The sequence below is a fragment of the Salvelinus namaycush genome, chromosome 13, assembly GCF_016432855.1.
Source record: "Salvelinus namaycush isolate Seneca chromosome 13, SaNama_1.0, whole genome shotgun sequence".
Classification (NCBI taxonomy): domain Eukaryota; kingdom Metazoa; phylum Chordata; class Actinopteri; order Salmoniformes; family Salmonidae; genus Salvelinus; species Salvelinus namaycush.
Window position 1 is genome coordinate 26,126,455 of NC_052319.1, and position 24,200 is coordinate 26,150,654.

At 42.4% G+C, this 24,200-nt stretch overlaps 2 protein-coding genes across 4 annotated transcripts in view; both read right to left on the minus strand.

The window, feature by feature from the left end:
• The window catches only part of LOC120057936 (interleukin-1 receptor type 1-like), a 51,436-nt gene extending 45,616 nt beyond the window's left edge, over positions 1 to 5,820 (minus strand). Inside the window, exon 1 of the mRNA XM_039006413.1 lies at positions 5,565 to 5,820. Coding sequence (XP_038862341.1) covers positions 5,565 to 5,631 — 67 coding nt within the window. The 5' untranslated portion in view covers positions 5,632 to 5,820. The remainder of the gene's footprint in view (positions 1 to 5,564) is intronic.
• A 4,126-nt stretch (positions 5,821 to 9,946) lies between these two features.
• The window catches only part of LOC120058368 (interleukin-1 receptor type 1-like), a 36,104-nt gene continuing 21,850 nt past the window's right edge, over positions 9,947 to 24,200 (minus strand). For 2 of the 3 annotated variants that reach the window (XM_039006984.1, XM_039006983.1), the window contains exons 5-11: positions 23,122 to 23,305; positions 22,804 to 22,866; positions 21,903 to 22,035; positions 19,551 to 19,702; positions 18,037 to 18,180; positions 10,988 to 11,155; positions 9,947 to 10,744 (exon numbers count right to left, since the gene is read on the minus strand). In XM_039006984.1, coding sequence (XP_038862912.1) covers positions 10,248 to 10,744; positions 10,988 to 11,155; positions 18,037 to 18,180; positions 19,551 to 19,702; positions 21,903 to 22,035; positions 22,804 to 22,866; positions 23,122 to 23,305 — 1,341 coding nt within the window. In that variant the 3' untranslated portion in view covers positions 9,947 to 10,247. The remainder of the gene's footprint in view (positions 10,745 to 10,987; positions 11,156 to 18,036; positions 18,181 to 19,550; positions 19,703 to 21,902; positions 22,036 to 22,803; positions 22,867 to 23,121; positions 23,306 to 24,200) is intronic. The other variant, XM_039006985.1, reaches the window with a different exon arrangement.

Sequence of the window (24,200 nt, forward strand, 5' to 3'; positions counted from 1 at the left end):
GAAACATCACAGCACAGTTGAAAAATATATGGCAAATAGAACGGGATGGTGTTCAGAGATAGATGGGAGGGACTAAAAATAACAAGATAACTCATGTAAAATATACTGCGTCCGTAAAATGTATATAGATTCAGAACTTTTGTGAAACAGCACAGTTGAAAAATATATGTAAAAAATAAATCAAAACTATATGGTTTTCAGAGATAGATGGCAATGAGGGTAGCTGAAGGATGGGGCCAAAAAAAGAAGAAGATAACAATTGTAAAATATATTGTGTCTGTAAAATGTATATAGTATGTATAAACTGGAAGTAGAACCCTAAGTGTTGTAGTTTACTCCAATTAGGGTAGGGGTGGTAGGTTTAGGGGAAAATAATAAAGGAAAATATATATATATATTATATACAGTACCAGTCAAAAGTTGACACACCTACTCATTCAAGGGTTTTTCTTTATTTTTACCATTTTCTACATTGTAGAATAATAGTGAAGACATCAAAACTATGAAATAACACGTATGGAATCACATAGTAACCAACAAAAATGTTAAACAAATCAAAATACATGTTATATTTGAGATTCTTCAAAGTAGCCACCCTTTGCCTTGATGACAGCTTTGCACACTCTTGGCAAACCCTTGAATAGGTTTGTCCAAACTTTTAACTGGTAAAAAAAAAATATATATATATATATGCAGGATTTGTCACGCCCTGACCTTAGTTCCTTTTTTATGTCTCTATTTTGGTTTGGTCAGGGCGTGAGTTGGGATGGGCATTCTATGTTTTTTTCCAATGTTTTCTTTTCCATGTGTTTGGCCTGGTATGGTTCCCAATCAGAGGCAGCTGTCTATCGTTGTCTCTGATTGAGAACCATACTTAGGTAGCTTTTTTTTCACCTGGTGTTTGTGGGTAGTTGTTTCCTGTTTTGTGTTTGCACCTTTCAGGACTGTTTCGATTTTCGTTTCTTACATTCACTTTGTTATTTTGTATTTTCGTGTTCAGTTATAATAAATTAACATGGACACTTACCATGCTGGGTTTTGGTCCGATCTTTCCTGTTCCTCAGATGAAGAAGATTGTTACTGTCACGTTCCTGACCTGTTTTCTGTTGTTTTGTATGTGTTTAATTGGTCAGGGCGTGAGTTGGGGTGGGTAGTCTATGTTATGTGTTTTCTATGTTGGGTTAATGGTTTGCCTGGTATGGTTCTCAATTAGAGGCAGGTGTGTGTCGTTTCCTCTGATTGAGAGCCATATTAAGGTAGGTTGTTCTCACTGTTTGTTTGTGGGTGATTGTTTCCTGTCTCTGTGTTTGTGTTCTGCACCAGATAGGTCTGTTTCGGCTTTCACGTTTTGTTATTTTGCTATTGGTTAATGTTCACCGTTTATCTGCTAATTAAACATGTTGAACACTAACTGCGCTGCATTTTGGTCCTCTCATTCATCCCAGGAAGAAAGCCGTTACAGTTACAGGATTTACAAATGATGCAGACAATTACATTGATGGTGTCACGTTCCTGACCTGTTTTCTGTTAGTTTTTGTATGTGTTAGTTGGTCAGGACGTGAGTTTGGGTGGGCAGTCTATGTTTTCTGTTTCTATGTTGGTTTTGGGTACCTGATATGGTTCTCAATTAGAGGCAGGTGGTTTTCATCTCCTCTGATTGAGAATCATATTAAGGTAGGTGTTTTCACTTTGTTGGTTGTGGTTGGTTGTCTCCTGTGTCTGTGTTTGTTTGCACCATACGGGACTGTTTCGTTCGTTCGTCGTTTTGTGTAGTCATTTTCCTGTTCGTGAGTTCTTCGTGTTATGTAAGTTCTTATGTTCAGGTTCGTCTACTCCGTTTGTTGTTTTGTTTAGTTTCAAGTGAAGTTCGTGTTTTCGTCTTTACTTAAATAAATCATGTCATATCAAGACGCTGCATTTTGGTTTAATCCCTGCTCCTCCTCTTCGGATGAAGAGGAGGAGGAACGCCGTTACAGAACCACCCACCAAATCAGAACCAAGCAGCAGATGTTCGAGCAGTGGAATACACAGGACTACTGGACTTGGGAGGACGAGCTGGATGGAAAAGGACCTTGGGCTCAACCAGGAGAATATCGCCGCCCCAAAGCTGAGCTGGAGGCAGCGAAAGCAGAGAGGCGGCGATATGAGGAGGCAGCAAGGAAGCAAGGCTGGAAGCCGGAGAATCAAGCTCAAGACCGGAGATATGAAGGTACGCGGCTAGCAAGGAAGCCCGAGAAGAAACCCCAAAAATGTCTTGGGGGGGGGCTAAGAGGTAGTGGGCTAAGGGCAGGTAGGAGACCTGCGCCCACTTCCCAGGCTAACCGTGGAGAGCGGGAGTACGGGCAGACACCGTGTTACGCAGTAGAGCGCACGGTGTCTCCTGTACGTGTGCATAGCCCGGTGCGGGTTATTCCACCTCCCCGCACTGGTAGGGCTAGATTGAGCGTTGAGCCGGATGTCATGAAGCCGGCCCTACATATCTGGCCTCCAGTATGTCTCCTCGGGCCGGCTTACATGGTACCAGCCTTACGCATGTAGTCCCCGGTTCGTCTACATAGCCCGGTGCGGGTTATTCCACCTCCCCGCACTGGTCGGGCGACGGGGAGCATTCAACCAGGTAAGGTTGGACAGGCTCAGTGCTCAAGGGAGCCAGTACGCCTGCACGGTCCGGTATTTCCGGCGCCACCTCCCCGCCCCAGCCCAGTACCACCAGTGCCTACTCCACGCACCAGGCTTCCAGTGCGTTTCCAGAGCCCTGTTCCTCCTCCACGCACTCTCCCTATGGTGCGTGTCTCCAGCCCAGTGCCTCCAGTTCCGGCACCACGCACCAGGCCTACAGTGCGCCTCATCCGGCCAGAGCCATCCGTCTCCTCAGCGCCATCTGAGCCATCCGTCTCCCCAGCGCCATCTGAGCCATCCGTCTCCCCAGCGCCATCTGAGCCATCCGTCTCCCCAGCGCCATCTGAGCCATCCGTCTCCCCAGCGCTATCTGAGCCATCCGTCTGCCCAGTGCCGTCTGAGCCATCCGTCTGTCCCGAGCCATTACAGCCGCCCGTCTGTCCCGAGTCGTCAGAGCCGTTAGTCAGTCAGGAGCCGCTAGAGCCATTCACCAGACAGGTTCTGCCAGAGCCGCCAACCAGACAGGATCTGCCAGAGCCGCCAACCAGACAGGATCTGCCAGAGCCGCCAACCAGACAGGATCTGCCAGAGCCGCCAACCAGACAGGATCTGCCAGAGCCGCCAACCAGACAGGATCTGCCAGAGCCGCCAGCTAGCCATGAGCGTCCAGAGCCGTCAGCCAGCCATGAGCGTCGAGAGCCGTCAGCCAGCCATGAGCGTCCAGAGCCGTCAGCCAGCCCAGAGCTGCCAGTAATCCAGAACTGCCCCTCAGTCCAGAGCTGTCTCTCTGTCCGGAGCTGCCCTTCAGTCCGGAGTTGCCCCTCTATCCTGAGCTACCTCTCTATCCTGACCTACCTCTTTGTTTTGAGCTATCTCTCTATCCCGGTGCTGTCCCTTGTCTCGATGTTACCCAAAAAATTAAGTGGGTGGAATAGGAGGGTGGTCAGTCGTAGGGGGAAACGTAAGCTGGGATTGACTATGGTGGGGTGGGGACCTCGCCCAGAGCCTGAGCCACCACCGTGGTCAGATGCCCACCCAGACCCTCCCCTAAACTTTGTGCTGGTGCGCCCGGAGTTCGCACCTTAAGGGGGGGGTTATGTCACGTTCCTGACCTGTTTTCTGTTAGTTTTTGTATGTGTTAGTTGGTCAGGACGTGAATTTGGGTGGGCAGTCTATGTTTTCTGTTTCTATGTTGGTTTTGGGTACCTGATATGGTTCTCAATTAGAGGCAGGTGGTTTTCATCTCCTCTGATTGAGAATCATATTAAGGTAGGTGTTTTCACTTTGTTGGTTGTGGTTGGTTGTCTCCTGTGTCTGTGTTTGTTTGCACCATACGGGACTGTTTCGTTCGTTCGTCGTTTTGTGTAGTCATTTTCCTGTTCGTGAGTTCTTCGTGTTATGTAAGTTCTTATGTTCAGGTTCGTCTACTCCGTTTGTTGTTTTGTTTAGTTTCAAGTGAAGTTCGTGTTTTCGTCTTTACTTAAATAAATCATGTCATATCAAGACGCTGCATTTTGGTTTAATCCCTGCTCCTCCTCTTCGGATGAAGAGGAGGAGGAACGCCGTTACAGATGGAAGCCACAATCCATCTGCAATATTAAAGCTAATCCACCCCCCAAAAGAGAAAAAAACCTAGTCGGCAGTTGTTACTACAATATACTAGTCATGTCCGCAAAAATACTACAGTAAATACTACAGTATACTACAGTCATCTACAGTAAATAATGCAGTATACTATAGTCAAGTCCACAAAACACTATAGTAAACACTACAGTGAATACTATTGTATACTACAGTAATGTCTGCAAAAACACTACATTGATACTAAAGTATACTACAGGCATGGTCGCAAAAATACTACAGTAAACACTACAGTATATTAATATGGTAATACTACAGTATTTAAGACCATAGTACCATAGTATAGTATTTTTTCATGAGGGTTAGCTGTAAATGTGTAATGTTTGAACTAGCAACACATTGGAAATACATTATAAACTTTTTTGTATTATTCTCGACAAATGTATAAATGAATTGTTTCCAAATACTGTATGTGGTTGTATGGTGTTTTTAAATAGTAAAATAAAATAAATAAATCAAGGGATACTACAGTGTGGAGTATAGTATTCTACAGTAATCTACAAAATTGATCGAAGGGGAACCTCTGAAGAAATCCCAGCATGAGCTCCCCAGGGACAGCACGTTCAAATCAAAACGGCATCGACAAAGCTAGAAGCTACAGTAAAAAATTATAAAGTAAGCACTATGTGATCGAGGGATACTACAGCGTGCAGTACAGTATTCTAAACAGTATACTACAACATTCTAAAGTAAGCACTACATGATCAAGGGATACTACAGTGGGTAGTATAGTATTCTACAGTATACTAAAAAATATTATAGTAAGCACTACACGATCGAAGGGGGATACTAGTGAGTAGTATAGTATTCTCCAGTATATGACAACATTCTATAGTAGGCACTACACAATTGAGGGATACTACAGTGTGGAGTATAGTATCGTACAGTATACAACAAAATAAAAAATTAAGTACTACACATTACCGAGGGATAGTATAGTGTGTAGTATAGTATTCTACAGTATACCACAAGTCTATAGTAAGCACTACACGGTCGAGAGATACTAGTGTGTATAGGTTTCTACACTGCACTACAGTTTACTTTAGATTACTACAGAATTCTATAGTATCCTATAGTAAACTGTAGTATTTTTTTTTATAGGGGATTGTTATTCAAAACAGCTGTTTTGCTGTTTTTTTGTTTCATGTGAATGCACCCTCACTCAAACCAACCTGTTATTCCAACTGAATAACACAAATGACACACCTCACGTAATTCTGTTGAGTGGCTGCTGAGCGCTGCTGTTCAGTTCTACGAATTTTAGCCTATTCTATTTCCCTGTACCCGCTTTCATCCTGACTTACCTTGGCAATGGGAGAGGTGGAGCAACAGAGTCATATTGAGAAAGCAAATGTAGAACTCCCCCATCATGATATTCCGAATCTGAGACAGAGAAATAGACCTCGCATCACATTTAACACGACTTTAAAATGAATCTCTTAAACTCTATGAAATAGCCTATTAGCAGTCGTTCGCAAACACAAAGCGAAAACACCGCTGGCTCTTGAGAAATATCCTGTCTTTTAAACCAACTCCTCGATGACTTCCCAGCTGTATAGGGAAATGAAACAGATTATGGCGCCGCAAGACAAATTGCGTTTAAAAACACGCCAATGAAAACCCAAGGAATATACAGCCCCAGTCAGCACTGAACTGAACCCACACTTCAGTTAGGGGGAATTGTAAGCCTACTGTTAACTTGCAAAAAAAAATGCTTTCATTAGGCTATACGCATTGTTCCATTAGAGCGCTACTCTCTCAGTGCGCCTCTGTATGTCAGTGAGTCTTTATAACTAACCACACATTTATCTATGTTGTTATTTAGACACCATAATTAAGTTAATACATTCTATATTAAATAATAATTGTTTGTACATTTGGCAGTCAAACTTACCTTAGCAATGTAGTTTGATGCTTTGTGCTTTATTTGGCGTCAGTGGAATAAACACCGTCTCCTCATTTGGTCTATAAGAGTAATGGTTTGGCGGAAATCCCCTTCCCGAAACTTTTAACCTATATGACTAACGTTAGCCTACTTTACGTCTCGGGGCGCGCGTCGTATGCCTGGTTCCACTACAAGCCGCCGACTCAGCTAGATGCAGGTAGACTATTCTACTTTCTACTTCCACCACTCATTTTGTCAGGTTAGTATTGTAGGCCTATCTAAACTCAACCTGGTGTCACATTATTTCGTATTATTCTGTACTTACAGTTGAAGTCGGAAGTTTACATACACCTTAGCCAAATACATTTAAACTCAGTTTTTCACAAATCCTGACATTTAATCCAAGTAAAAATTCCCTGTCTTAGGTCAGTTACACTTCATTTTAAGAATGTGAAATGTCAGAATAATAGTAGAGAAAATGATTTATTTCAGATTTTATTTCTTTCATCACATTCCCAGTGGGTCAGAAGTTTACATACACTCAATTAGTATTTGGTAGCACTGCCTTTAAATTGTTTAATTTGGGTCAAACATTTCGGGTAGCCTTCCACAAGCTTCCCACAATAAGTTGGGTGAATTGTGGCCCATTCCTCCTGACAGAGCTGGTGTAACTGAGTCAGGTTTGTAGGCCTCCTTGCTCACACACGCTTTTTCAGTTCTGCCTACAAATTTTCTATAGGATTGAGGTCAGGGCTTTGTGATGGCCACTCCAATACCTTGACATTGTTGTCCTTAAGCCATTTTGCCACAACTTTGGAAGTATGCTTGGGGTCATTGTCCATTTGGAAGACCCAATGGCGACCAAGCTTTAACTTCCTGACTGATGTCTTGAGATGTTGCTTCAATATATCCACATAATTTTTCTTCCTCATGATGTAATTTATTTTGTGACGTGCATCAGTCCCTCCTACAGCAAAGCACCCCCACAACATGATGCTGCCACCCTGTGCTTCATGGTTGGGATGGGGTTCTTCGGCTTGCAAGCCTCACCGTTTTTCCTCTAAACATAACGATGGTCATTATGGCCAAACAGTTCTATTTTTGTTTCATCAGACCAGAGGACATTTCTCCAAAAATTACGATCTTTGTCCCCATGTGCAGTTGCAAACCATAGTCTGGCTTTTTTATGGCGGTTTTGGAGCAGTGGCTTCTTCCTCGCTGAGCGGCCTTTCAGGTTATGTCGATATAGGACTCGTTTTACTGTGGATATAGATACTTTTGTACCTGTTTCCTCCAGCATCTTCACAAGGTCCTTTGCTGTTGTTCTGGGATTGATTTGCACTTTTCGCACCAAAGTACATTCATCTCTAGGAGACAGAACGCGTCTCCTTCCTGAGCTGTATGACGGCTGCATGGTCCCATGGTGTTTATACTTGCGTACTATTGTTTGTACAGTTGAACGTGGTACCTTCAGGCGATTGGAAATTGCTCTCAAGGATGAACAAGACTTGTGGAAGTCTACAAAAAAAATTCTGGGGTCTTGGCTGATTTCTTTTGATTTTCCCATGATGTCAAGCAAAGAGCCACTGAGTTTGAAGGTAGGTGTCACGTTCTGACCATAGTTCTTGTGTGTTTTGCTTGTTTTAGTGTTGGTCAGGACGTGAGCTGGGTGGGCATTCTATGTTGTGTGTCTAGTTTGTCTGTTTCTATGTTTGGCCTAATATGGTTCTCAATCAGAGGCAGATGTTTTGTGTTGTCTCTGATTGGGAATCATATATAGGTGGCTTTTTTTGTGTGGGGGTTTGTGGGTGGTTGTTTCCTGTCTCTGTGTTTTCTCTGCACCAGATAGGGCTGTATCGGTTTGCCACATTTGTTATTTTGTATCGTTGTAAGTGTTCACAGTCTTCAGTCTTCAGACGAAGAGGAGGAAGGCTGCCGTTACAGTAGGCCTTGAAATACATCCACAGGTACACCTCCAATTGACTCAAATTATGTCAATTAGTCTATCAGAAGCTTCTAAAGCCATGAGATTATTTTCTGAAATTTTCCAAGCTGTTTCAAGGCACAGTCAACTTAGTGTATGTAAACTTCTGACCCACTGGAATTGTGATACAGTGAATTATAAGAGAAATAATGTGTCTGTAAACAATTGTTGGAAAAATGACTTGTCATGCACAAAGTAGATGTCCTAACCGACTTGCTAAAACTATAGTTTGTTAACAAGAAATGTGTGGAGTGGTTGAAAAACGAATTTGAATGACTCCAACCTAAGTGTATGTAAACTTCCGACTTCAATCGTAAATCCGAGATGCTCCATTTAGTATATGTTATATTTCATATGTTACTGTATGTATTACTTTGAAGATGTCCATCATCCATTTTGCATGATATGTTACAAATTGCAATACTTCGATATGTTACAATTTTGCAAAACGTACAATATTTTACGAATTGTAAAACATGTCACGAATTCCAATTTGTTGTTGCTAATGTTAGCTAGGTGGCTAATGCTAACATTAGCTAGGCTAGGGGTTAGGGTTAGAGTTAGCTCAGCTTTTCCCAAACTCGGTCCTGGGGACCCCAAGGGGTGCATGTTTATTTTATTCCCCTAGCACTACACAGCTGATTCAAATAATCAAAGCTTTATGATTAGTTGATTATTTTTATCAGCTGTGTAGTGCTAGGGTATAAACCAAACGTGCACCCCTTGGGGTCTTGAGGGCCGAGTTTGGAAAACTCTGGGTTAGCTAAAAGGGTTCAGATTAGGCTTAGAGTTAGGGGAAAGGTTAGCTAACATGCTAAATAGTTGCAAAGTAGAAATTAGTTGCAAAGTTGTTATTAGCAAAAATTGTCCGTGATGAGATCCGAACATGCAACTAGACATTCTCGTGATACGCATTTTTGCCTTAAGTTTGGTCTCATGTAACTATACCAAACGTAACATATCATACTAATTTGGGTGCCCCAGATAGACTATAGATAACATAGTAAAAAGTACATCAGACAAGGCTGCTAAACTTGGCCTAGAAAGAAATTGGAAGGTGACGTGTATGTAGACCTATTGAAGAAAAGCCATTCCCATCTAAAGTGGCTAAATGTTACTTCCCATAAGTCTACTTGTGAAAACACTTGTCAAAGTTTTGGTAGGCCTATTCGCCTACTACTACTCCTACAGTACATATCACACTAATAATTAATTTTTAAGCAATATAGGACTAAATGTGAGCAATATTTTCACTGATCATGATCTTTGAAGACAAGATGTCTCAACTTATTAACATTGTTTAATTGAACTACTATAATTAACCATTTGATTATTTTTAATATTCACTTTAACTCCACTTGACATTAATTAAAATAGGCTACTTAAAATTATATATATATTAGATGTTTAAGTCTTTTAGATATTTTTTTTAAAAATGATCTAGCCTATTTTATGATCACATTGGATTACAGTAAAGCAGGTTAGCAGTCACAGATTACAACCAGCTTCTGCAAACGCCACACCCTTTCTGTAAAGTTTTCTGGTAATTTACAGGGAACGCTACAATAATTTGCTTTAATAAAGTATTTGTTAATAGTCGGCACACCATTTATAAAACATTAATGCTATAATAGTAAATGTCAGTAAGTTATTCATAAATACTTAGGCCTACTTATGCATTATTAACTGCATTCATAAATATTACACTTATAGCTCAATGGATGATTAACATCAATCTGAGAAACCATTCTTTCAACAATCCTTAATAAATAAAGGAACATTTTGGTGGGAGGATTTTTAAAATAGAAACAAAGCCATCAAATAAATAATATAGAATGTAGTGTGAAATCTTTATTAAAGCTCTCACACAGATTTGATGTGTATGTACAACATGGTAGCAGTGTTCCATAATGTGTGTCCGGGTGCGCGTGTGTGCGTGAGCATACGTGCATGCGTGTGTGACTGGCTCTGCCAACATGGTCACTACCAAGTGTTATTTTATACTCTCCATGGTATCAGAAGATCTTTCATTCAACAGATTTCCTCCTCACGTTGGTCATTTGAACATCCATCCATAACATGACAACACTGTCCTCTCCCAACAGCCCATCTATCCCATCAGATGTTCAACAGACTGTTCTTCTCTGGACACTTTGTCCTCTTGCCCCTCACAGGCATATAATACCTCAGTTCCTTCCAGAAGTGTGAGGATGAGGAGAGAGAGGGTGAGGAGAAAGAGGGCGAAGCCAGCTCCCCTCTCTTCTCCTTCACCTCCTCTTCCCCCCACCTCCCACATCTCAACCCTCTGGTCCTCCTAGTCCTGCTACTCTTCCACCAGCAGACAGCGCCCTGTCTCTCCCGGAGGTGGCGCACCGACTCGGGGAAGAAAGCGAGCTGTGTGGGGGTGATCTCTTCCAGCTCCACCAGAACCACCTTAAGGGAACCCTCCAGCAGTGCACGGTGCATAGCCATCTGCCTCTCAAAGCTCTTCCAGGCCTCCAGGACATCGCTGCTGCTGCTGTCACTCTGACCTCCACTGCAGAACGTAGAGCCAGTGTAGACCAGGAGGAGACGCCGGCTGGCCCACATGCTCTCCTCCACAGCATCTACTACGGCTAGAGGGTGTGGGCGAGGGAGGAGAAGAGGGAGGGGCAAGAGGGACAATGGGTATTAAAACACTGTTTTATGATTAAGATGGTTTCAGAAGTTCTTTATGATTTCAGAAAGGTTCCACATATTTAATCATCATACTACATGTGTACTAACGCCAAGGCTTTAGCTCAGCGGACTAACACAGTCCTGTTAGGCCCAGGAGCCCCAGGTTCGAACCCAGTCAATCACATATGCAGATGTCTTACCTTCCCCTGGTAGGCTATCCCTGCCCAGAATAAAGAGCCTGTAGCCACACCTCCCCTCGAGAACCTGGGGCAACGTGTGGAGGGCAAACATTTCCACCTCCCCACTGGCCACGCTCCCAGACAGATGGGGATACGCCACATATGCATCATACAGCTTTCCATCAGACTCTGCCGCATGCAGAAGAGGGTCAAAAACAACAGGTGTGTTAGTGCTGGGTTAGAACAAAAGCCTCCACAGAACTGCCAAACGGAGGAGGCTTGGTTATGTCTGACACCATAGTTACATGGCCTATTCATTGCCTCGTAGAAAACTGCATCTCTCTTTCCTCTGAGTCATGGAAATGATGTGCTGGCATCGCTGTGGGATGTGCTACAGTACCTCGCTACACTTGCTGCTGATTTGACTTGTGGTCAGGTGGGGAGTGTGAAACAAGCAATGCAACGTGCGTGTGTGTGGGCCTGGGAGGTTGTGGTGAGATATACTTTATGTAATCTGGTGTCGGAATGTACGTTTATGTTAGTGCAAGTTGTTTCCATTGTGTGAATGCACAGTATATGTCGGAGCCAAAAGGCCCTTTACAGAAGAATTATAATTTATGATTCATTTGAAGGATATGCATTATTTTTTAGATGGTTACTTATTTACCTGAGCCATGAATGACAGCTTGAACCCGCCCATTCTACTGGGAAGCAAAAGTCAATATGGGGAGGTAGTTTGGGAAGCTAGGGGGGGGGTCCTAGCACTGGTTGGAGGCTACACCACTAACAACATTTCATATTATACTTTACACATAACACACTGAGGTACAAAAGGCATTGCATTGTTCTTGAAAGTTTAATTTAGTTATGAATGAAGACGCGTGGCAAACTACGGAACCCTGATTCTAAAGGAGAACAAAGGAATAAAAGATGTGTAAACTTAAATCAACTATTGCTAGGGAAGTGGCAAATTTAGACTTGGAAGCTACTACAAGTTGGAAACTGTATCTCTATGGATTTCAAATGCCAGTGACTGACTATTGGGAAACAAAGCACATGGAGCGCATTAAATAATGAAATGCAGATGCGGGATTTATGAATGAACAGAGTAAAAGCTATCGATAAATAGATTAATTGTGCGTGTAAGGATACAATAACTACATGGAATAAAGGAATGTTTACAATTGCTGTTGATTGTTGCTAATGGTGGGGATTGTAAATATTAGGAAAATCGTTGAAACGTGTTTGTCGTAAGTCTGCTCAATACGCACTCATGGAATGGAAAGTTTGGATTGGAAATTATCGTGATTGAAATGGGTTTTTGCGTAAATGATGGATGACAACCGAAGACGACATGGATAAAAATGTCAGAGCCCATGGCTGCTGAGCAAAAACTGACTAAGCTTATTGGCTATTGTAGGGCAAAGCTTAGAATATTAACGGAATTAAATAAATGCGCTCATGGTTAATAAAGAAAATGTTGACCAAGTGACTTTTTTTGCTGATGGGTTTCTGAATGAATTCATACATCTTCATAAATCTATTCAAGCTCTATTATACGATGATGAAAAAGGTGGGGATCAAATGGATTGGTTCGACCCAAAATGATAAGGTTTGATGAATTTATGGATAAATGGGTTGGTGATGCAAATTCTCTGGTCACTGAACATCCCCCTGAAATAGATGCCTATGACAGTGTGTCAAAAAACTCTAGAAGATTCTCAAAGGCTTCATCCACAACTTCAAGCGCAGACGGCGCACTATGGTGCGTGTCTCCAGCCCGGTACCACCAGTTCCGGCACCACGCACCAAGCCTCCTGTGCGTCTCTAGAGCCCTGTGCGTCCTGTTGCTGCTCCCCGCTCTAGCCTTGAGGTGCGTGTCCTTAGCCCGGTACCACCAGTTCCGGCACCACGCACCAGGCCTACTGTGCGCCTCAGCCGGCCAGAGTCTGCCCAGCGCCGTCTGCGCTGTCCGTCTGCCCAGCGTCGCCTGCACTGCCCGTCTGCCCAACGCCGTCTGAGCTGTCCGTCTGCCCAGCGCCGCCTGCGCTGCCCGTCTGCCCAGCACCGTCTGAGCTGCCCGTCTGTCCTGAGCCTTCAAAGCCGCCCGTCTGTCCTGAGCCTTCAAAGCCGCCCGTCTGTCCTGAGCCTTCAGAGCCGTCCGTCAGTCAGGAGCCGCTAGAGCCGTCCGTCAGTCAGGAGCAGCCAGAGCCATAGCCATGTGTCTGCACTTTCGTTTGTTAGCTTCACGGTCGTTTGTTGTTTTGTCTAGTTTGTATTAGTGTTCGTGTTCGTTTCATCTTCAAATAAATAGAAGATGTATTTATATCACGCTGCGCCTTGGTCCTCTCTTTCACCTAAAGACGATCGTGACACCATCCCCAGGTTGGAGTTGGAGGCTGCTGTTCTGGCTGTGAGAATGGATTCAATGCTGAGAGATGAGCTTGAAATCAAGTTGGAGACAAAACTGCAAGGGGAAATCAAAGAGACGTCATTAGATGACCCAGAGGTCAAGAAGATCACTGTGAATCATGTAACAGCCAAGGAACTCCAGGATCCAACTGCTATAACACTTCTCAGAGTGGAGATGTTTAAAAAGAGCTGTAACATGGCTACTGAAAGTAAGACCTGTTCTGCAGCAACTGTGTCAGAACAGAAAAATAACTGACAGAAAGTAAAGATTAAAAGGCTGTAGAAAAGCATATGAAGAAGTTCAGAGCTTTCTTGGGTGCTCAAAGCTTGTCTGTTGAGGACATGGCACAGGCTGAGAAATCCATTGTAAGATGCAGCCAGTGGCAATCTTTCCCTCAGGAGATTGCTGATCTGGAGGAAGATGGGCATGTCAAAAGAAATAGCACCATCTTCAGACTGGATCCTATTCTGCAGGATGGAACTACTGAGAGTTGGAGGAAGGGTGAGGAAGGATGGCAATGCCAGAGGATTTCAAACAACCAGTCATTTGATGGTAAATGCAGCCACCTCTCCACACTCATCTTGAGAAACATATACAAGCAGATCGGACAAAGTGGACGGAATCATATGCTCTCCAAGATAAGACAGAGGTATTGGATAGTGCATGCTAACTCTGCTATAGGGAAGATCTTAAAAGCATGCATCTTCTTTCGACGACAGACAGCCAGAGTGGGAGAACAGAAGACGGCTGACCTCCCCAAGAGCCGTGTATCACCTGACCTGCCACCAATTACATATGTAGGCACTGACTACTTTGAACCGATAGAGGTGAAGCGTGGCCGCTCCAACATCAAAATATATGGTGTTATATTCACGTCTAACCAGCCGCACCATCCACCTAGAAGTGACACTTGGGGACACTTGGAAACCTCCCGTGACCACACCTGACACAACTTACTAAAACATCTTCCCATTTCTACTTGTTAGGTTTATCAATCCCATTTTTATTCTGATATTGTTCACATGTTGTGGAAGCCATCTGATGTGTTTTCAGCTCTGGTCATCAATAATTCACTTATAGCTTGTAAATGAAAAATTACTTTTAAAAAAAAGTTATTTTGTGTGTGCTTGATCTTGTGTATTCTGAACTATGTGACTGCTATCTATCTTCTGATCATTTCCTCATAATCTCCCAGATGTCTTCTTTCCAAATATACCATGTTTTTGCATGTCAGAACCATGTAATTACACATGAATAGCAGTTACTTTTGGGTATGTCTATTTAGGCAGAAATCTACATTTTACCATTACATTTAAGAGATTTTAATGTATTAGAGCCATTTGCAGATTTATCTGCAGGAGGTGTCAAGTGAAGGAAATTAGGTCAGATAATGGCGCAAATTATATTGGCTCTGAGCAAAAAATGGTGTGGGCTCTGAAGTGATTGAATCGTGGAAAGATTCAAAATAACTTGCTGCCTGATGGAATAAAGCGGGTATTAATTTCACCCCCTGGATCCAACCACGGAGGTGTGTGGGAGCGACTGATCCATCAGGTGAGGTCTATACTAACATTGGCCCTGAGACAGCAGCCATTGGATGAAGGCGGCTTGCAAACAGCTTTATGTGAAGTGGAAGCCATCTTGCCCAAATCGCCCAATCACTGCTGTATTTGACAATCCCAATGACCTTGAAGCTCTCACACCTAATCACTTACTGCAGTTTAAAGTAAAACCATCATGCGTCCTGGACTATTCAGGGAGGAGGACACATATTCCAGACGGAGATGGAGACAGATCTGTTCTGGATTAGATGGATAAAAGAGTACCTTCCTTTGACGCAAGAGGGGTAAAAGTGGAACCTCAAGAAAAGGATTCTCAGAACAGATGATTTCGTGCTTATCGTGGACAGCACAACACCCAGGAACACTTGGATGATGGGAAGAGTCATTAAACCTATTCAAGACTCAAAAGGTCATATTCAGAGCGTAGTCCTTTTTGGTCCAAAACATCTGTCTTGGAACGACCCATCACCAAACTAGGTCTGCTTCAGGAAGCAGCAGATAATTAAATATACAGAAAAGTACACCCTCATACAGAATGATGTATTAAATACATTTTGAAGTGTACCGTATGAAATTAGGAAGAAATTCAGTTTTGAATATGAAGATAAGTTATGGCTCCTTGAAGATTTCAGTTAAATTAAAATTGTTTTGTTAATGGCAGCCACAATTAGGATCCGGTAATGTAGGAGCCACAAGGCCCTTTAAAAAATAATTCGAATTTATGATTAATTAGAAGGATATGCATTATTATTTAGATGAGCTTCCCATATTATGGTTACCTGAGCCATGATTGACAGCTTGAACATGCCCACTCTACTGCGGAGCAAATGTCAATATGGGGAGGTAGTTTGGGAAGCTAGGGGGGGGGGGGGGGGGTCCTAGCACTGGTTGGAGGCTACACCACTAACAACATTTCATATTATACTTTACACATAACACACTGAGGTACAAAAGGCATTGCATTGTTCTTGAAAGTTTAATTTAGTTATGAATGAAGACGCGTGGCAAACTACGGAACCCTGATTCTAAAGGAGAACAAAGGAATAAAAGATGTGTTGAAACTTAAATCAACTATTGCTAGGGCAGTGACTTGGTAACCACTGCAGTACGCAATCAGTCTGCAGATGTGTGTGTGTGTGTGTGTGCATTTATGCCTGCGTGAGTGCACTCAGGCATGTTTTTGTGAATGTTTCCATGAGTGGGCGTTTGCAATATACAGTACCAGTCAAAAATTTGGACACACCTACTCAATCAAGGGTTTCTTTATTTTTACTATTTTCTACATTGTAGAATAATAGTGAAGCCATCAAAACTATGAAATAACACATATGGAATCATGTAGTAACCAACAAACAAAAAAGTGTTAAACAAATCAAAATATATTTGAGATTCTTCAGAGTAGCCACCCTTTGCCTTGATGACAGCTTTGCACACTCTTTGCATTCTCTCAACCAGCTTCATGAGGTAGTCACCTGGAATGCATTTCAATTAACAGGTGTGCCTTGTTCAAAGTTCATTTGTCAAATTTCTTTCCTTCTTAATGCATTTGAGCTAATCAGTTGTGTTGTGACAAGGTAGGGGTGGTATACAGAAGATGGTATTTTAGCAAATAGGGCTAAGTCCATATTACGGCAAGAACAGCTCAAATAATCAAAGAGAAACGACAGTCCATCATTACTTTAAGACATGAAGGTCAGTCAATTCAGAACATTTCAAGAACTTTTGAAGTTTCTTCAAGGTCATTCGCAAAACCATCAAGCACTGTGATGAAACTGGCTCTCATGAGGACCGCCACAGGAAAGGAAGACCCATCTGCTGCAGAGGATAAGTTCATTAGAGTTACCAGCCTCAGAAATTGCAGCCCAAATAAATGCGTCACAGAGTTCAAGTAACAGACACATCTCAACATCAACTGTTCAGAGGAGCCTGCATGAATGAGGCCTTCATGGTCGAATTGCGGCAAAGAAACCACTACTATAGGACACCAATAATAAGAAGACACTTGCTTGGGCCAAGAAACACAAGCAATGGACATTAGACTGGTGGAAATCTGTATTTTGGTCTGATGGGTCCAAATTTGAGATTTTTGGTTCCAACCGCTGTGTCTTTCTGAGACGCAGAGTAGGTGAACGGATGATCTCCGCATGTGTGGTTCCCACTGTGAAGCATGGAGGAGGAGGTGTGATGGTGCTTTGCTGGTGACACTGTCTGTGATTTATTTCAAATCCAAGGCACACTTAACCAGCATGTCTACCACAGCATTCTGCAATGATACGCCATCCCATCTGGTTTGCACTTAGTGGGACTATAATTTGTTTTTCAACAGGACAATGACCCAACACACCTCCAGGCTATGTAAGGGCTATTTGATCAAGGAGGAAAGTGACGGAGTGCTGCATCATATGACCTGGCCTCCACAATTGTAACGAGTACGCTAGGAGTCGGGAAGCAAGTACAGGGAGTGAATATAATAAATGAAACATGGAACAAAACAATTAACACGAGTAGCGTACAGACATAACACAGGAACATAACCAATAACACCTGAAGAAAGAACCAAGGGGAGTGACAGATATAGGGAAGGTAATCAGGAAGGTAATGGAGTCCAGGTGAGTGTCATGAGGCGCAGGTGCGCATAACTATGTTGGCAGGTTTGCATAATGAGACAACTGGAGACATCGAGCGCCGGAGAGGGTGAGCGGGAATAAACGTGATAACAATCCTCCGACCGCAACCCAATTGAGATGGTTTGGGATGAGTTGAACCGCAGAGTCAAGGAAAAGCAGCCTACAAGTGCTCAGCATATGTGTGAACTCCTTCAAGACTAAGAAAAGCATTCCAGGTGATGCTGGTTGAGAGAATGCCAAGAGTGTGCAAAGCTGTCATCAAGGCAAAGGGTGGCTACTTTGAAGAATTTGTTTAACACTTTTTTGGTTATTTCATGATTCCATATGTGTTATTTCATACATTTGATGTCTTCACTATTATTCTACAATGTATAAAATTGTGAAAATAAAGAAAACCCTTGAATGAGTAGGTGTGTCCAAACTTTTGACTGGTACTGTATGTGCGGTAAAGCGTCTCTCATTACATACCTGTGTTTGTGTAGAGAAACGGGAACATCCTCCTGAACGACAGCACTATGTCAATCTTGAAGCGATGGTAAATAACAACACTAACAGTAAACATCAATACCAGACTCGTCAGTAGTACCCCAATAGGGAGCAGGTAGTTTGGATCTGTGCAGAAAAAGTCAAGAAGATAGCATTTATTATTTATTATAAAACCAAAGTCAAGCTGACTGGTTTTAATTCTAAAACATTTTTTTTTGTGTGGTGAGGTTGCAAAGTTATGTAATATATTACACTATCAAAACAAGGGTAAAGGGACAGGAGAATATGTGACTCTTCTCTTTTTGAACACCTTTATGTTGTCTTCCAGGCAGTATTGTCAGTGGTCACCAACCATCTCCTAGGCATTCCTAGTCAATCGCCAAACATTTTTATAAAAATAAAACAACGAAAAGCCTTCCGTTCCTGTTTGTATTTATTGGTCTTGCGCTGTTGGCCGTAGGTGCACACGATTCAGCGGCCCTGCACACCGGGTGAGCAAAGTATTCCCATTTCATGTACCCAGAAAAACTCTGGCTGCATTCCAAACACTGGAAGGAATGATTTTTAAGTGGACATTCGGCGCTCGTTCATAAGTTTTATGAGTGAGTTTATGTTTAAGTTCATAATCAGCACTGTCAACACCACAGGAGGTTTGTGGCACCTTACTTGGGGAGGACAGGCTCGTGGTATAGGGGGGGCGGAATTAGTGGAACGGTATCAAATACACCAAACACATGGTTTCCATGTGTTTGATGCCTTTCCATTTACACCGTTGTAGCCATTATTATAAGCCGTCCTCCCCTCAGAAGCCTCCACTGGTCAACACTTTCATAAGCCATAAAATGAGCGTTCTTCCTACTTCCACTAGTGCTACAACCAGCACTGCAGCTGTAATGAATGAGTAGGAAAGTATATAGATAGGCTTGCGTTGTTATTATTAGGGTATTTTTTAATAGAGGAATATTTCACTTTCTCTGTTCATAGGAACAACATGAATTTGTGTATGAGGCAGAAATAATGCGGTGAGATTCGAATGTCACTATCTGCTGGAAGACGGTGTCCCCTTTTAGTCAGTGTCAGTGGCGGAGTCTGCTGTTCTCCCTCCACTGAGACTGACCATCAGATGCAAGCACCATCAGCCTAGTAAAATAAAAAGTAAATGATTTAAATGTATGCTCATTCAGCTGTGCCTCAAATAATATAACAACTAATCTATTACCTGTGTGATCATATAGCCTACCTAAAATTTGAAATCTAATTTTAAAACAATACATTGGCAGGCAATTCAAGCAAAGCCAATATGCAGAGATAATGTATTGGGCCTATAGCCTACTGCACAAACCTCATTGCTACAGCACTGTTTTTAATAGGTTAATGTTGCATACGCTTAAGTTTTTTTACGTCATGTTCCAAAAAAATCTGAGCGGTAGATCTTAGATTGCATTTTGACTCAGAAAGTGATCTTGACACAAAAGGCTGGTGATCACTGGTCTAACCTGTTGGCTGGAGTGTGAAGGAGGCTGAATAAAAGCCTCTGTCGCTCCAGGTCTGACACGTGTAGTCAATGTAAAAGTCTTCCTCTTCCACCTCCAAGAAATTCAACTGACGCTCAATCCACACACCCTTCTTCTCTTCTTCTCTCCACTCGCTGGTTGGGGGGGAGAGAGGGAGAGAAGATGTAAAACGTTTCCACCCGTGAACAAATAATCCATCCATGTCCGCAATTGAATTGACATAAACCACCCGGGTGGCGCAGTGGTCTAGGGCACTGCATCGCAGTGCTAGCTGCGCCACCAGAGTCTCTGGGTTCACGCCCAGGCTCTGTCGCAGCCGGCCGCAACCGGGAGGTCCGTGGGGCGACGCACAATTGGCATAGCGTCGTCCGGGTTAGGGAGGGTTTGGCCGGTAGGGATATCCTTGTCTCAGTATGTAAATGTATGCACTCTACTGTAAGTCGCTCTGGATAAGAGCGTCTGCTAAATGACTAAAATGTAAAAAATATAAACCCGGTTTCCATCCAACCATTTCATGACGCATAAAAAAAGTTTACAACAGGGCTGATGGAAACAAGAAATCAAAGTCGGCTCAATTTCATAAATGTTGACAGACAATTGGTTCGTTTGACATGGTGGGATCGTTTTGTCTGTCAAATTAATTATGCAAGAAAGGCCGGTGGAAACAGATTATGCGCTAATATTTATATAATAACAATCATATGGAAGTAAACTTGGAATCACACGAGTATATGTTATGTTGTAGGCCTACCACCACAATGTGGAAAAGCTGTCACACCCTGATCTGTTTCACCTGTCTTTGTAATTGTCTCCACCCCCCTCCAGGTGTCGCACATCTTCCCCATTATCCCCTGTGTATTTATACCTGTATTCTCTGTCTGTTGCCAGTTCGTCTTGTTTGTCAAGCTTACCAGCGTTTGTCCTGTCAGCTCCTGTTTTTTCCCCAGCCTCTCTTTTTCTCGCCCTCATAGTTTTTGACCCTTGCCTGTCCTGACCCTGAACCCGCCCGCCTGACAACTCTCTCCCTGCCCCTGACACTGAGCCTGCCTGCCCCCCTGTACCTTTGCCTCTGTTGCTGTAATAAACATTGTTACTTCGACACGGTCTGCATCTAGGTCTTACCTTATCCTGATAAAAACATGGAAAGCAGTGGTGTGTATTCATGGATGCCAAGGAAAACCATGTTTCCCCAAATATTTGACCAATAAAAAAAATCGAATTATCAATTATTCGTCTTCGTCTGTGTTTTTATAATTTTCTGTTAAATTTGCAAGTGGCTGAATCTCACCGGATAAATCATCCAAGCGAGGGAAACGCGCTCCTCTGTCTCAGTATGTGTAGCCCATGTATCTGATGCTGTCTGGACCAAAAGAGTATAACATGTTGCCGCCGTAGCATTCGATTGATTGATGCATTTGGCCTCCCTTGGTAAAATAAATAAAATAATTAGCAATCCGAGTTCAGCTGAGCAAATCATAGCGCATGCGCCCGGCCCGCTACAAGTAGTCGCTAGAGTGCGATGGGTCAAGGACATCCCAGCCTGCCAAACCCAGGCGACGCTGGGCCAATTGTGCGCCGCCTCATGGGTCTCCCGGTCATGGCCGGCTGCGACACAGCCTGGGATCTAACCCGGGTCTGTAGTGACGCCTCAAGCACTGCGATGCAGTGCCTTAGACCGCTGTGCCACTTGGTAGCCGAGAACTCACTCTCTTATTGGTCTATTAACTAATTTACCGCCTGGTGTTGTCACCAGGCAGGCGAAAACTCCATACCACCAAAACAGGCTGAAATTTCAGGTGGTCTTTTCAAACAGCTCTTACACTAAAGGGGCATTATCATAATTTGCTTGGCTGCCAATTATCAAATAAAATGATTTTGCTATTATTTATATCTCATCATATAACCTGTCTACTTTATCAGCAAACTGTTGTCTAGAGAGTATGTGCCAAAACCAGATTGGAAAAGTTAGCTATATATCGCAACAGTTTTTTTGATAAAACCATCGGTAGAGTTGAAAATGCGATGGAAACCCATTTCATATATTTTTTTTATTTGGTACATGGGAACTTAACCGCAAAAGTGTTTTTTCTGTGCATATTGTTTTTATGCAGATTTTTTTATATTTGCATGATTATATGTCACTAATTGAATGGAAATCTAGCTTTAGACTGTTTGTATTCAGGGATATGGATCCCATCTTGATCTTAATGGTATATCCTTGATACGATACCAACAGTTTTTATACTATACAGTAGAACATCCATCTGGATGACACAGAATACAGGTATATAGAAGTATTACAGTATGTGTTGTGATGCTGCTGTCTCAACCTACCTTTGTGATTCCTGAAAGACGCGCTCTGAGACATTTTCGGGAATAAAGTCATCTCTAGCTGTCCAAATCAAATCCGCGCATTGTCCCCCCACACTCAGCACAAACACCCGACACATCTTACTGAAGGAAGAGCCTAGGGGGCAAACATTGAATTCTTTGTAAAGTTCATACATTAAATAATGTGTACAAAGGACCCAACTAGTTGTATATAGACTGAGTGTACAAAATATTAAGAACACCTGCTCCTTCCATGACATAGCCTGACCAGGTGAATCCAAGTGAAAGCTATGATCCTTATTGATATCTCCTGTTAAATCCACTTCAATCAGTGTAGATGAAGGGGAGGAGACAGGTTAAATAACTATTTTCAAGCCCTGAGACAATTGAGACATTGATTGTGTATGTGTGCCATTCAGAGGGTGAATGGGCAAGACAAAAGATTTAAGTGCCTTTGATCAGGGGGATCGTGTGTATCAAGAATGGTCCACCACCCAAAGGACATCCAACCAACTTGACACAACTGTGCGAATCATTGGAGTTAACATGGGCCAGCATCCCTGTGGAACACTTGCGACAACTTTTAGAGTCCATGCCCCTACGAATTGAGGCTGTTCTGAGGGCAAAATGTTGGAGGTGCAACTCAATTGCAACTCTTTGTGTAAACTCTTGTCTGTATTCTGTCTCTAAATGTTGTCTATCACTAGCAGCACCGCATCATCAAGTAAAATTCGGAGTATATGTTAATGTACTTGTCAAATAAAGGTGATTCTGATATAGAAGTCATACAGATATAGTAGGAGCATGCACATGCACATGCACACACACACACACACACACACACACACACACACACACACACACACACACACACACACACAGTACATGTTCCATAGTGTCTTACCCAAATCTGCTTTGATTATCTTATTAGCAGGTTCAACCACTTTGGGGACAAGGCAATAGTCCTCTGAAATTATGACAATGATTCATAAACATTATAAACAGACACAAAAATATGCAGTCACCTGACCCTATAGAAAACAACCACTTCTAAGCTCTGAGCAAAGCAGCCTGTATGAAATCATGAAGTTGCCCATAACCCCGTATACAGGGTCAGATATCTATGTAATGGCTAGGTTAAGGATTGTGGGTATATGGTAATAATCTGATCCCAGATCTGTGGTTAGGTGCAACTTCTATGAGCTGTGCCAACAGTACTCACTTTTCACCGTACCCACAAAGGTCTCTGAAATCCTGCCGCTGAGCCCTTCCAGGTCAAAGGTCATGGTGCAAGTGTAGAACCCATGGTCTTCAGGGCTAACTTGAGCTACTAAGAGTCTCTGGCCATCACTGACATAGGTAAACCTGTCCCACAATGGGTCATCTTCCACAATGCGTTCGCATCCCTGAAAGATTTCAAGTAGAAATGCACACTGAAAGGTAATGGAAATGGAATACGGCTCATGGGTCTTTCTTGAAAATACGGTGGCATTTGCATCCCTTGCATTTGCAACCATGAAAAACACTTTAAAATGACAAATAGTTAGTTACACCACATCATACATGTTTTTGTTTATTGAACTGTTCATCAATAATAAACCATAATGCAAGTCATTTATACTGCAAAAACGTTGTTTATGCATTGTTTAAAGTACTTAGGGTAAGCAAATTGTCTCGTCCCAGTAGTGGTTTCTAGTGATATATTTTGGGGATTTAGAGATATCTATTATTTTGAATTCTAGAAAGTGAATAAAGGTTTTTCATATATTGTATAGATCAATAAAAGTATATTAAAACGCCTTTTTTATATAGTATAATGTGTGTCCCTAAGTTTTATGTCATTGGAGTTAACGCCTTGAAAATCACTCATTACAATGATATACAGTACATAAAGGACCTTGAGCATTCCCTCCAGTGGCTGTTATTTGGGGAAGGGTCTATATTAAAGAAAATTATTAGCTAATCACACCCTTTTAGTATGTGATACATTTGAGGATTGCATAGGAAAACTGTGTCTAAATACAATGTGTAATTGTTGTTACTCAACTTCAATGAAGGGAAATTTAATTGTGAGCAAAATTATTAATCATATCAAATTTGAAATTATTTTTTTAAAGGGTTAATGACCTTAGATTTGAGCATCTGTGGCCTCCATTTCAGAAAATCCTCAATAACCAAACATTTGTAATTGGTTTTACTATCATTGGTGTTACTAGTCCTACTGGTGGCACAAAGTTATCATAATGATAAAACATTTTAAGTCATCACGCTGCCATATTAGTTGATTTAGAATGGGAAGAT